Genomic DNA, 13900 nt, shown 5'->3' with positions numbered 1-13900 from the left:
GGCAGCCAAGAGAAGAAGCCTAACTTTTAGTTTCAGCAAACTTGGATCTGGAAGTATCACCCCAGAGTCAAGGAGCTAAAACATGGGGGTGTCCTAGTCGGGGCCTGTCCTAGGGCCAGGCATCCCAGGAATCCAGGGAGAGGTGTGTGGAAATGACAAACTGGGGTCTGCCAAGCTTGTCATACAGGAGGAGTTTCATACAGAAGATTAAGGACACAAGAGGAAGTCCCTACCAACTCCGAATAGACTCCAGAAAGAACCATAACAGTTTCAAAGTTCTAGAAGAAAGTAACATAAAAATGACTGGCTAAATAGAGTAAAACTACACTGCTAGCACCAAAAAGATCAACTTTTTGCTTTTTACTGTAGTAAGCTGTCTTGGATATTACCTGTGACAAAAGCCAGACCGAGCCAGCTTTCTCATGTACCTCATCAGCAATGACTTACATGTCTCTTTGAACGTAACTTTGGAAAACAAGGCTTTTTTCATTTGGAATTTTTGATAGCTCCTTTATTCTAAAGCTAATAACAACATCCTTTGTTTCTATTGTCATGATGCCCATAGATGGAGAGGTTACCTGTATTTTTATTCAGATGTTTTGTCTGCAGATAGAAAACGACTCTGGTTTTATGAAACTGCTTAAAAAGAATCAGAACAAACTCGCAGTGGAAATGAGATAATGAAACTAATAAATTTTTAAATCACGAGAGGGATTTCCCATAAAATTACGAGAATTTGTTTCAAATTTTTAAATTATTTCAGAACAATGGAATCTATATTTTTAGTTGATTTTGCTCCTCCCACATGATCAGTTTTTGCTTGCTCCTATTTGCAAGTCACTGGTGAGCACGCAGAGATGCTGTACTACTTGTTTATTTAGCCAAATTGAACATTTATTGGTTTCCAAAGTAGTGAAGTTGATTATTTCGGGACTCACTACCAATGCTTCATGAGAGCACATTTTTAGGGATCCACATGCACAGGACAATTCCAGCTCAGTTCTATGGGCTTCCTCTGTGCGTGGACAGGCAGTGAGTTAGGACTGGTGTGAATGTACAGACAGCCCAGGCAGCTATCTAATGTGGCAGTCTACGCTGGAGGGCAGAAATGTTCTCATAGATCAGCTGTTCCCAGTCACAGTCTAGATTATTTACACAAAATTGCCTTCATTATTTGGTCTGCCTTAATAAACTGCCCTAAAACATTCATGCAAGAATGGCTGAGTCACGAACTCATCTTGTTCTCTGCTGCTTCTCCTAAAAATGTGGTTGCTTTCAGCCGGGAAGCAGGCGTGGATGACAGGGCATGGAAATCTTTGTGTGTGACTAGCCCTACCTGGCATGAAATATGTGGCTGCTACTTCCCTTTGAATATCGACGTATTGTGAAATATTTCTGATTTTTGCCTAAACCTCAAAGCACCATTTTTAATGCAACTGCTGGCGATGGCACAGTCAGACTTGCTGCCTTCTAGCTCAGTAAACACAGTGCTCCTTGTAACAGGTCAGAGGCTTTGTGTTAAGCTAACAACACAGGTCCCCAGACCTGCCAAGCTTTCTTTGGGCTTATCTGGGCCTGCCTGGAGATTTGTTTTAGCCTCTAACAGCACTTGCTTAATGACTGGGTGACTATCACCCACTTTGTTTTACTTTAGCTTAGCTTTGTACAGTTTGTAGCGTAACACCTACATTTATAAGTACTTTTGCAACTAATAGCAGTGACAAATAGTTATTCTGTGTAGAATGAACTATCTATGACCTCGGAATAAAGCGCAGCAAGAGGAGCAAAGGCATGGCACGACTGCGGAGGTCTACCAAGCACAGGACGATATCGGAGATCCCAGGGCTACAGACAACTCACTAATGAGCAATTACTGATTACCAAAGGGTTGCAACCCCAGGAAATGGGTAAACCCAGTTTCAGGGGTAACAAAGAAAACAGAGAACAAGCATCCAATATTTGCAAGACACACCACACATGGTACATTTGGATGTAACGTGGACTTGCAAGTCAGTGAAGAAAAGGCAAGGTGAAGACTGTGTTAGCAAACATAAATATGGCCCCCCAAGTGGTTTCTGGATGGAAGAGGAAGCAACCAGCTGTATCAACATCATACTCCTCCCATAAAAGGGAGCTGATTCAGGATGCTGATAACACCCCATACACCCTCCCTGGCCAGTAAGACTGAAGCCTTCGGCTAAAGGACCCAGAAGGGCAGTAGAAACCGTCTTTCCATAACATCAAAGGAGTAGATACTGGACAGTTTGTGTGTATATTATCTTAGTTGCACATGATCTGAACCCATAAATGTTAGTATCATTTTAACTGGGCTACTAATTCTTTAATTAGACTGTCAAGACTTTAATGAGATTCACGGTAAATTCTTGGCTTTGCATATACAGTGCGTTCCTTTGGCCATAAAAAGGAACCAGTGGAAATTCCAAAACCTACTCTGTAACTCGGATACAACAAATTCATAACAGTCTCTATACCAGCTACTTATTTTCAGCTTACCTGCACTTTTCTTCTACTCCTGCATGTACATAGTAAATTAATATCGAGTACTGTTATTCTTTAAAGGACCCAGAACTTAAAATATGCATCTTCAAAATTGATGTACATTCCTTTGGACATAAGAGAGAAGTGCAGCTATTTTTTGTGCCAACACGACTCCATTAATTTGGAGTAAGGCTTTGCATTCTGCCCTCTATGTTGAATTTCATAGATGGTGGTGTGAAAAATACAAATGTATTAGAAATTTTAAGTGGATCCTGAACACGGGGGTTGAGGCCATGTAAATAAATGATTGTAAGCAAGTGACGGTATTGCTTTGGCTATTCTTTTTGGCCTCAACTCACTAAAAGCATTCGATATTACGTTCCTATGCATCATGCCACTCCGTTTTCTAATGCGTAACCCCTCGTGGTCTGCTGCTCTACAGAATTTTTCAGCTGAGCATGGGGCCCATACAATGTTGTGAGTTTCCCATGCCATTTAAGACAGGATTTTTAGAAGCTGGCTAGCTTTTTGAGTCTGGTTACCAGCATGCCTTCAAATCCTGATACTTTGTCCCTCGTGCCATGGGAACACTAAGATGGAAAAATTATTTAACGGTGGTATTAACAGCAAGTGAGATGTAGGTTTCTATGAGATAGAAAGCAGTTCACCATGTTTTTCCTTCAGTAATCAGTGGGGAACTAGGACTCTTTATTCATGGCATCCAACTTCTTCTGTGAAGTAATTAATGCATATGCTTAGGAGTGATTTTACTTTCTCATTATAGAAAGTAGAGTTGGAAAGGAACTGTTGGATCAGCTGACATATCAATCAGCACTAGTGCAAGATTGACCTTTATTTAATAAGGTATTTTAATCAACTTTAGACTTTTAGTTTTGACGCCTCATTTGCCTCCCCTTAAGGGCAGCATCACCTAGCATGTGGATAAAGTATTTTCCTGCTAAAATACTTTATTATGGGCTCAATTTCAGGATACTTACTTTCAATAATTATATTACCACTGTCTAGCTTTTCTACTCCTCTTTCCAATGCTGAATCTCAACGTATTTTACTAACAAAGACAGTCTCGTTCTCCTCCAGTTGAAAGGCAGAGAACTGGAGATATCAGATGATATATCCAAGGCCAGTAACACAACCAGGAACTGAACTCAAGTATTTTGAATTCTTTTCCAGGGCTTTTGCCTTACTGCTCTGTAATACAGGTAGAAAAATCTAAGTAGCTTTTTTCTCTGCTTCTAACATACTCATAAGCACGAAAATCGACACTTCCAAATAGAAGGATCTGAAATCGTCTTCTAAGTCAATAGTGAAGCAGCTGGGTGACTTGACTTCACGTCTTACTTCCCATCTTCTTTTCCTAAGTTTCTACTGAAACCTCCAAAATACTTGGATATTCTACTCGCCTTGGCTTGAGGAGGTTCAAACCCCAAGCTCTGATCTCCAGCATCAGTGTCCTACATGACATGCTACAGCCTGTTGTGGAGCAGATGGCCTCCAGATCCTCTGATTGGAGCTCTTTGGCTTTGTAAGGCACAGTTCAGCACACACCAGCCCAGAAAGTGCATGACAGGCACTGCAAAGGAGAGTGCTGATTTGAATCCAGTGATGGTTTATATAGACCTTGGATGAAAGTCTATACCTTGGGAACACAGATCCTACAGCAGTGCTATAAGAATTCTCCTCATGGAGAGAAAAGTTCCCTCTGATGTTTGTCACAATGAAATCTCAATTTTAGCTTTATATTTTCTCTTCTTTATATTATATCATTTATATAGTTGAAAACACAGGCAAATGTCCATCTTCCTGAAGATGTAAATTTTAGCAAAAAAAAAAAAGTTCTCAAAAAGCTGTTTATTTGGCTTCTATTTGCAGGTTAAGAGTTATGTTACTATTTGTATCTAACATTTTCATATGAATTTCTAGATGAAATAGGTCTTGTACTACCTGTCTACTCTCCTTGTAGTTAGAGCTCCTTGTAGCTCATTGTGGAGGCGATACATGATGGAAAATAGGTTACAATTAAGCAAAGAAATTAACAACTGGATCTAATTGCAGTGATGATATGATAGATGAGCCACATTTTCGTTGCAGCTGAAAGAGAACACGTGAGCTCTTCACAGTTGTGACGAAACTTGTTTTTTGGCTGAAATAGCAGAGAATCATGTTTTGAAGCTATAAATTAGGGCCAGGAATTCCCAACCTGGAACTTACAGCTAGGAGCTTCAAACAACAGCCTGATTCTGCCTTTGGAAAGCAGGGTACCTAAATACTTCCCCTCTGAGGCACCACTATAGACCTTTTGACGTAGTTCCAGCTTTCTCTGGCCAGCTGCAATTTGGCAAGCACATGTGGTAGATTATCTGTAGCAATTCATCCCAGAACACTCCCGCATGAGCTTCTTCCACATTTTCCTTCTTAAATGGAAATTCAGCTGGCCAAGCTGGTTCTGAGTTCAAAGTCACCTAAAGCACTTTCAACACAGAGCCACAGAGAAGCAGCAAGAGGCTGATGTGGAGACCTGTGGATCACTCTTGAACTTTTTTGAAAGGAAGGGTGGAAGGAGACAAGCAGATGTAAAGTGAAATATCAAAGAAAGGGAACAGAGTATCAGCAACACTGCATTTTATTTTTAATGGGAAAGTATATGCTAACTAAAATGAAAAGGTGCATATACTCACTTGTGTATCAGGAGATGTTAGGGAGTACACAGCTTTAAAGAGGGGTTAAATTATAATTTTGCTGTATAGAGAATGGCAGCAGAAATCATGTGGGTAGCATATTCTTGTTTACAGAAGATAATTCTCTTGCCAACAGTGCATAAATCTCCGTGCAAGAATCTTTTTCCTTTTACAGAAAACTGCTTTGTCACCAAGAAGCAACTTCCCCTTAGTTCTTCCTTCAAGTATGTTTATTCTACGGTGACTGTGACCTTAAAAACGCAGGTCAGGCACTGATAACACAATATGGAGAATAATGAGGGTGTAAATGTGGACAAAGCGGGAAAGCGCTCAGCTGGGCACCGTGCACTGAACTCCCTGCAGTCTGGCTATTGGGAGCAAATTTAGTGTCGTCACAGTCTGTGTGAGTTGCAATCACTGCAGGTAGATGAATCCTTCAAAACTCCTATCCAGCTCTCTCATCCTTTTATCTATTTCAGCTCCAGGCTTCTAACTCTGAAAAACCTTTAGTGCAAATTGCTTATCGTGACCATCTGGTGCCAAAAGATGAGTCAAATGTTAAACATAAATGCTTTGTGAAGCTGTTCTATCCATCAGAAAGGATACAGCTGTCCACAAAGAAAGTGCATCACACACCTGGTCTGACTGATATTACTTGAATAAGAGAATTCCTTCTGAATGCTCATATATTTATGACTTGTAACGCGGACTATATTACCACCTTCTACCATAAAAGCAATTGCCTTATACTCTCAATTTCTTTTGGAAACATCTCATTTCATGCCTTTGCCCTTTGGCCAGAACTTTAATTTTATATCATTAAGGCATTATGGTTCAAAATGTTAAGTTATGTTGTTGCATATCAAGGTTTAGGCCTGATGTTGGCGGCTCGCTCACAATGGTGTTGATGAAGCTTAAGGCTAAGATGAATTCTGACAATTTTTGTTATCATCCTGAATGCCATTAGTTTAATAACATGCAGGCCTTTAAGTCATTACTATTAGTTCCTATGAATTAAAGCCAACTACACAACACTGTTCTCTCCCCTCTTTTTGCTAATAGCATAAATATAACAAAAAAGTCTTTTTAGAGGTGTCCCTTTCCTTTAAAAGGTGGTTTTTAAAATGAAAATTGTTGAGTAAATTTCGCATGATTAGGAAATTGCATTAAGTAGACGATACCCTGAAAAAAGTGTGCTAAACTTGTCTTACATTTCTCAGACGTGACACTACCATGGTAGTTTTATCTTTAACCTAAGCAAATAAGAAATGGCTAAGAACTATTTTTCACTATCCAAGAGTGAAAAGTGAAACTGTCTTGTATGGCAAAAATATGCCTTTCCTCTCCCATGAATAATTTTAACAGTCAAATTCCTTACTTACAAGCATTCATTAACCTATGTAAATATATAGACCTGTAGTATTCAAAAGCACAGAGCAGGTGGACAGTTCAGCATGTTAAGTCTATCTAGAAGTACAGCTTGTTCTTTTTCTGCCATTTTCTTACCACATCTTACCATCCTGTTAAATTTTGTATACTTTCAAGCCTTTACTCCTCACAGCCTTCAGAAACAGCCATGGCAGGAGGTGCTCACACAGACTATCAGCACCGTCACCGCAGACGCGCATTACGGAGACTGCAGGAGCTGATCTGCAACGACTCCTCAGGTCAGAGCTATCACCTGATTACAAACAGCCGTGCAGCTGTCGAGCATTCCCTAATAATTTATTTTCTTGAAGATTTTTCCACATAAATGAAGACTGTTATTACTCTCACACTTAATTTACAGTCTCTTCCCCTCTGCTGAGCAGCTGCATAACAGTATTTACACACATGGGGCATCCCCTTTGCAGCAAGGGAAGAGCAGAGAGAGCACGAGGAGGTTTCTCACCCGTAAAGGCCGTCTGCTGATCCAGCCCGTGCAGCTGCAGTGCACGGTCAGCAGGCTGACAACGTGCTCAGCACACTTTCTGTCTATGCTATCCTCTAACAGCCATCGGTGGCAGCCTGTAGGCCAAATCTGCCCATTAGCAGCACAGTGTAGGTTCAGGACCATGCTGCAGGACTCCGGGCACTGCCCGGTCAGGGAGCCCACCTGAAATGCCCAAGGGTAGCAGAGAGCAGAAGGACCTCCAGCATATGCAGGTCTTCAACATGTGCTCTAGAGCACCTATGAGGTCAGTGTAGGTTGCTCCCCAGATACTCTCCCAAAAACCCACAATGGATTGCATGACTCTCTGTTAAGACAGTAACTTGCTTATCACCCACCTACAGGATGTCCAGGCCTGTGACCAGAGGACATTGCCTCCAACAAAGGGCAGGCATCCCTGGGTCCCCAGGCAAAGAGCAGCCCCTCACAAGGGCTCCCTTGACCGCCTGTCCAGATCTTCTATCCCTTGGAGGACAGATGCAGCCCAGGCAGTCCTCCTTGAGAAGGGATGCTCCTAATCCAGCCCAGCTAATCCAGAAGCCTGAGCCAGTACAAGCCCTGGAATAGAGCACCTGTAGATGAGCAGGGGAAAGAAAGTATGGAGGGTGTTTAGAAATCAAGGCTGCTTCTAACCCATTGCCTTATTATGAGGGCTCTGATGTCATACTAACAACAATACTGGGTGAGACCTAGGTGGGGTGTGTGCGTGTTTATATTCTTAGTCTTATTTTCAATGTATTTAGGAGACAACTTGGTGATATTTGCACATTTAACATTTTGGCATCCTAGTCACTTCCAAGAGATGCATGGGTCCTTTGCATGTGGACTAGGGGGTGAATGCTGGTGATTTCTTTTCTCCAGAGTCACTTAATCTGAAAGGGGCTAAGGAAGTGTAGGCAAAGGGGTAAGAATGAAAACCCGCAGAGGTGCCAGCCTGCAGCCCCACGCATGCCAGCAGGACCGGTGCGCCTGCGGGGATGTCGACAGGAGCAGCGCTGCCAGGTGGGACCTCCCTGCTGGGAAATGCAGAGCCACTCGGCCCACTGGCACCGATACCTCCCGCATGTCCAAATCATGGCCAGGTGCCCCACAACCCCGCTCCTTGGCTGTCCCGTGGTGCCTCTGGCACGTGGCCATGCCCTGCAGCAGCACAAGCTGGTGGGGGAATACCAGGAGGTGGCAGGAGGGTTTAGGCTCAGCCTGTCCTTGTTCAGCAGAAGCTTTTTTGGACGAAAAGAAGACATCTTTTTTTTTTTGGAAGGCAAATGGTCTTTTTTCCTTTTTTTTGAAGGATCGTTTAACAAGTGGTTGATATTAGAGTTGACTGTGGAGGGAGGTCCCTTTCTGCTGAGTTCTGGTTTGCTTTGAACCTGGTATTGTGCTACATTGCTGGGATTATTCCAAGCTCAAATGAGCTGCTGAATGGTCTTTGTCAGATACCTTGAGGACCACATGTCCTGGCAGAAGCTTGTGCCAGTGATGTGAGAGGTGATGAGTCTTCAGAAGCTGTTTTTTGCCCACAAGGTGCCAAAATGGATGAGGGTGCTTGAGCTGTAGGGTTCATGAGATCTGTATGGCACAGAGCAGTTAAACAGGATGCTAATGCAGCAAGCACTTGTGGCATAGCTATGAATGCCCTTCTGATATGTATTTAATTTTCAAAAGTAGAAGAACATTATTCTCACAGAAAAAGGCCGCAGTGACCTTCCTGGAAGCTGTTGCCCTCGTTTTCCCTGCAGAATAGGTGTATACAGGCAATTGCAAGCAACATACACTTTCCTTAACTCACAACAGGAGTAGGCTGTAAGGAAGTCTACAGCTGTGTGTAAAGTTCAACCTTCAGGTCTGTTTATCTTTAGCCTTAGTGAGCTGACTGTCTGCAATTCAGCAAGCAGGTACCAGTGTGCTGATGCTTTCAGGTATATGGATAATGGTTCTTCTGGAGCAGGACTGAGACCAGCTATTTTCATATAACTTAGGCTGCCAAACTGTTTTGGACTTCCAACCCAGTGATGAAGGGCTCCTAATATCTTTGTTATTACTAGAAGCAACCTACAAACTTACAAAGGTGGCAGATGAGCTAAACGCAGACTCCTGCACTACGAGATCTATGTGACACCTGGTGAAACTGGTAGGGGATCAGTTTAACACAGATAAAAGCTAGTAAAAAACAGTCAGTAGTGAACTTCAGGAAGTCGCTGCCACAGGACACTGTGCAAACTGACAGTATCAGCTGGTTCAGAAGGGATTAGACAGATTCAGGGACAACAGGTCCATTAAAAGGTTGAAGTGGGAATATAGCGTCTGTGATATCTATCACAGTAAATACAATTGTGAATGCTGGGGGAGCACCAGCGAAAGGGACTGCACAAACTGGCCATGCTTGCACACGCTTGCCACCTAGCATCTCTCCTCTTGCAACTGAGCGATAGACTACTGGTCTGAGACAGTAGGGCATTTCTTACGTTTTCATGCTTGTTATCTCGAACTGTATGTTATTCCCAAATGACTGTATGAATATTCAGTTATTAATCTGTCCTAGATTCATGTGAACTGACTAATTAGCTCAAAGCAACACAGTAAAACAAGAGACGGAATTTCTTTATCCCTGCCTCTGATTCTTGCTCTTAGTCCACTGGTGCCTCACTGTAAAGTCTGACCTGTTACATAGCTCATTACTAATCTCCTAAGCCAGGCACTCCCTCCTTGCTGTCTATTGCACTAATACATATCATGAATACTATCACAGCCATTCATATTACTATGTAAAATCCTAAAGGAATCAAAGGAACGAACCTTGTACGGGGCATGGATTAAAGATGGAGAAAGTGAAAATTAAATGCTGATGAAATAATGTACAGGGGGGTAACACAAGAACATCCCAGCTACAATTTTAAAAAATATTAAGCAGTCGTGCTAGTTCTTTCATAATGCAGCAATTACGGTAATTTCCAACTTTCTTAGACTTTGGAGATTGAAAAGCATAACTTCCTCTGTCCCGCTTGCACTTCCTCTTCCCCAGCAACTTAGAAAGTATGTCAGCATGCTAACTTTCACATGTAAAATAAAATGACACAGACCATTGTTTTTAAGCATTTGCCCTTGAGGCCACCCCATAATAGTGTTTCTAAAGCAGTCCTACCTTTGTTTTCCAACTTGAGTTCCTCTGCTAGCAAGCTGTCTTGTCTGTTGCCAAGCACAAATGCCAGAAATGAGAGGATGAGGGCATCCAAGATTCCAATAATAGCCAGGATATATGCCCAGCGGACTGAACAAGCCCCCAGCGTGTACTTGTCTGTCTTTTCACCACACATCCGTTTTACCTCATCTGAATCCCAGCCATCAGGAAAAATCATACAGCCCAGGACGAGACAGGCAGCTTGGAGAAAAAAAGAAAAGGAGAACAATGGGATAATGAGACCAACTTTCATTTTTTGTCAGAACCTACACATTTATCATTAAAACAACACACTTTTTCATCCTCAGCTTCAAAGCTGGATGGCTTAAAAACAAGTCACACAATTATATGCTGCGATTAAATATTCAATATAAAAACCTAAGAGAGAACATCAACTTGGCAGCTCTTTCTTAAAAAAAAAAGGTATATCCTGAATTCCTGGCCAATTTTTGTTCCAATACAATTATATTTTCTCAGTGAGACAGATTTCTTCACTGTAATATGAAAGGCTTAAACAAAACGAAAAGAGAAACAAAAAACAAAACAAAAAGAGAAAAATAATTAATAAGCTGGCTATTCAGAGGAAACACCTGATTACTGTCAAATGGTCAGTGCAGATAAACCAGAGAAAAATAGGGGAAAAAAACCAGCAAAACCCTGACTATCATTCCTAGCAATCTAAGTGCTTGTAACACCTATAGATAATAGCAAGGGTATCTTTTCTGCAAGTTGTCAGTACCCCTTTAATTGAAATATGTGCTTATGCACAAGGTTTGTACTCCTCAAAAACACAAGTAATGACATTGTTCTGCAAGGTAAAATAAGCTGTCAAGATTGTTGCCAACCTCTGATCTCCTTTACTTTAGGAATCAACAAATGACATCTCAAACAGGCAAAAGCGTCGATCCTGTTAACATCAAGACAAAAGCAGATTCAATCTGCACAGGCCTAGCCAGCATTCAACACTGAAACGATGGCTCTGGTCGGGGCAGCTGGTGCTGGGGGGGCAGAGGAAAAGGAGGGATGTTCAGGTGCTCATTCACCACGGGTGCAGTATACCAGCCTGGATGACACAGCTCCCCTGGTAAAAGGCTCAGCTTAATTTCTTAGGAGCAGTAATGTGCTTTGAACCTTGCTCCCCAGGGACACCACTCCTGCTGTGGGGCTGCAGGCAGTGCCCAGGGCCACCATGACTCTGGATAAAAGAATGGACAAAATGGAGTGACAAGTTTGATTTTTCAGAAGAGATGTGCTCTGTCACCTGGGGCAGCTAAACTACATCCACTGCTAAACAACAGCCACTGGGCAAGGCGACCGCCCTGGCTTGGTCCCATCGCATCCCCAGACTGGGCAGCCGTGGTGGACTGGGACTGAGCAAGCGCAGCCCCATCGGTGCCCAGGCCACCCACACCTTGAGCAGGACGCGGCACTTGGGCACATGCTAAAAGACCTGCAGCTGCACCCTGCTGTGCTCTGGAGCTCAGTCATGGCCTCTGCCTGCACGTCCTACCAGCCTAGAGAGGAGGGTGTTTGGATATGAGCTATGGACATATGTCTTGTGGTTACTGTAAAGCAGCCTCTTTAGAAGTTATCTGCCCCTCTTCCGACCAGATGGTGTGCCTTGTGGTGGGAGGTACGATGAAAGGAAAGCTGCACCAGAGCTTCCGCTCAAGGAAGATGTGCCCCAGAGGTGGCAATATTTCACGGCAGAAAAAATACAAACCCACAAGTGCATCCCTACTGTGAATATTCACTAGCATGGGCTCTCCTCACTGAGCCATTAGCTGAGAAAAACGATGGGCTGAGAATATGCACGGATGTCATCTCATAGGACTGGACTGAGTGTAGCTCTAAACACAAAACTTGCGTGGGACCTGGCTTCCCAGTGCTGTAGTCCAGCAACCGCAGGGAATTTCCTCTGGTACAGCTGAAGGAGCATAGCGATGGCATGACTTGGCACCTTGCTGGTCACTTTTCACAATGGCTTTCCTTGGAAACCTCCTGCAAGCTGGCCCTGCTCTGAGTGGGAGGGTTGGACCAGATGGTCTCCAAAGGTTCTTTCCAACTGAAACCGATTTTTTTGATTCTATTGCAGAGAGATGGGATATTTGGAAAAGGGAACAGAGCAGTTGGGTACTCAAGGTACATTTCCTATCAATGCAAAGCATTTGAATAGTGCACTAATACGGTTAATTCTACAGGCCTTGCTTGTGCTGATAGACTCATTAGCTTCACTGAAGCAAACAGCCTAAGTGCAGTGTTATCTGTGTAAAGGCAGAGGGCCACCTTCAATAAAGGGGCATATGGCATAAAAATTAAGTAAAATAAGGAAAATCTAAGAATAACAATTACATTATCTCAGTTCTTATTGCATATAGGAGAATTAGAAAATCTATGTGTTTTCAATAATTGCCTGTAGTATGTCTTTTCTAACTTGGAAACAAGCCTATTTCCAGCATTAACCGCTCTTTCTCAGTAGGGCTGATGAGGTACAGTGGATCCTAAATCACCTGTTACAAGTCTCAATATCATACTCATGCTCTGTGCACTAAGTTAGCACAGGTGTATGTGCTAATTGCAAAGATTACAATGTATGATTTAAAACCCTTTAAATGGCTTTTTGAACCTCTTCTCTGCTTTGCAACAATAGTTTATACACAGAGTAACTTGTGCAACTGACAGCTGCCATGGGTTTTAGGAACGGCAAAAGCTCTTACCTTTCCAGGACCATGCCACTATCACTGCCATTTTACACACCTCTAGCACCCACAAAACAAAAACAGACGTGCACTGATTTAATCTGATGAAATATTGTAAAAAAGATGTGACAACAGAACTCAAGAATGGTATTTTATTTTTTACAGCTACAAAAGTCTTATTGAAAAAACCTTGAGCAAAGATGCGGCTGATGTAGAACAAAACCTGTACCTAACACAGCTGACAAATTCTTCCTGAGCAGTTCATTTGTGTGAAAATATAGCAGTTTATAATAGCTTCAAGGACCATTAGGCTTAGAATCAAGGACAATTAGATCTAGACTGATTTACTCAGAACATGCTGGTGGGGCAAATTATAAGTTGCCTATTGCCTGCCTTAACTTATTTATATAATTTCCAAAGACCACCCCCCCCAAATATTTTAGAGAGAAATGGTACAATAATTTTCCTTCTTGAGACAGTTACATATACTTCCAGAAAGATTACTTTCCACATTTGATGGCTAAGCATTACTCTCACAGTTGTGATGGACTTCTCTGAAATGAAATGTTAGATTTGCATATTTCTGGTATTCATGAATATGTCAGCATTTACCCAGATAACTTTGACAAATGTTTACTACATAACAGCAAACTACCAAAGCTAGTTCACTTCTATTAATCACCCTCAGAGTACAAGGATGCTCAATGCTCAGCTAATAATCAAAATATACAAGTGGGATTTTGGTGTTAATTTCATACGAGTAGTCAGCAAATATTGACATCTCTATGGTTTTTTATTATATATCACATGTCCTCAGTATTTCCTAAAAAATGATTTAACTTTGTTCTTTTCCACTTTGGTATTTAAAAACATGGGCCCTTATCTCAAGAACTCAGTA

The 13900-nt window shown here is 42.1% G+C and overlaps 1 protein-coding gene across 3 annotated transcripts in view; it reads right to left on the bottom strand.

The window, feature by feature from the left end:
- The window catches only part of LHFPL3 (LHFPL tetraspan subfamily member 3), a 271552-nt gene that overhangs the window by 73357 nt on the left and 184295 nt on the right, over positions 1-13900 (bottom strand). For all 3 annotated transcript variants that reach the window (XM_068929855.1, XM_068929877.1, XM_068929866.1), the window contains exon 2: positions 10268-10504. In XM_068929855.1, coding sequence (XP_068785956.1) covers positions 10268-10504 — 237 coding nt within the window. The remainder of the gene's footprint in view (positions 1-10267; positions 10505-13900) is intronic.

This window comes from Struthio camelus, chromosome 1 (genome assembly GCF_040807025.1).
Source record: "Struthio camelus isolate bStrCam1 chromosome 1, bStrCam1.hap1, whole genome shotgun sequence".
NCBI lineage: Eukaryota > Metazoa > Chordata > Aves > Struthioniformes > Struthionidae > Struthio > Struthio camelus.
This window is presented reverse-complemented; position numbering and strand designations above follow the sequence as displayed.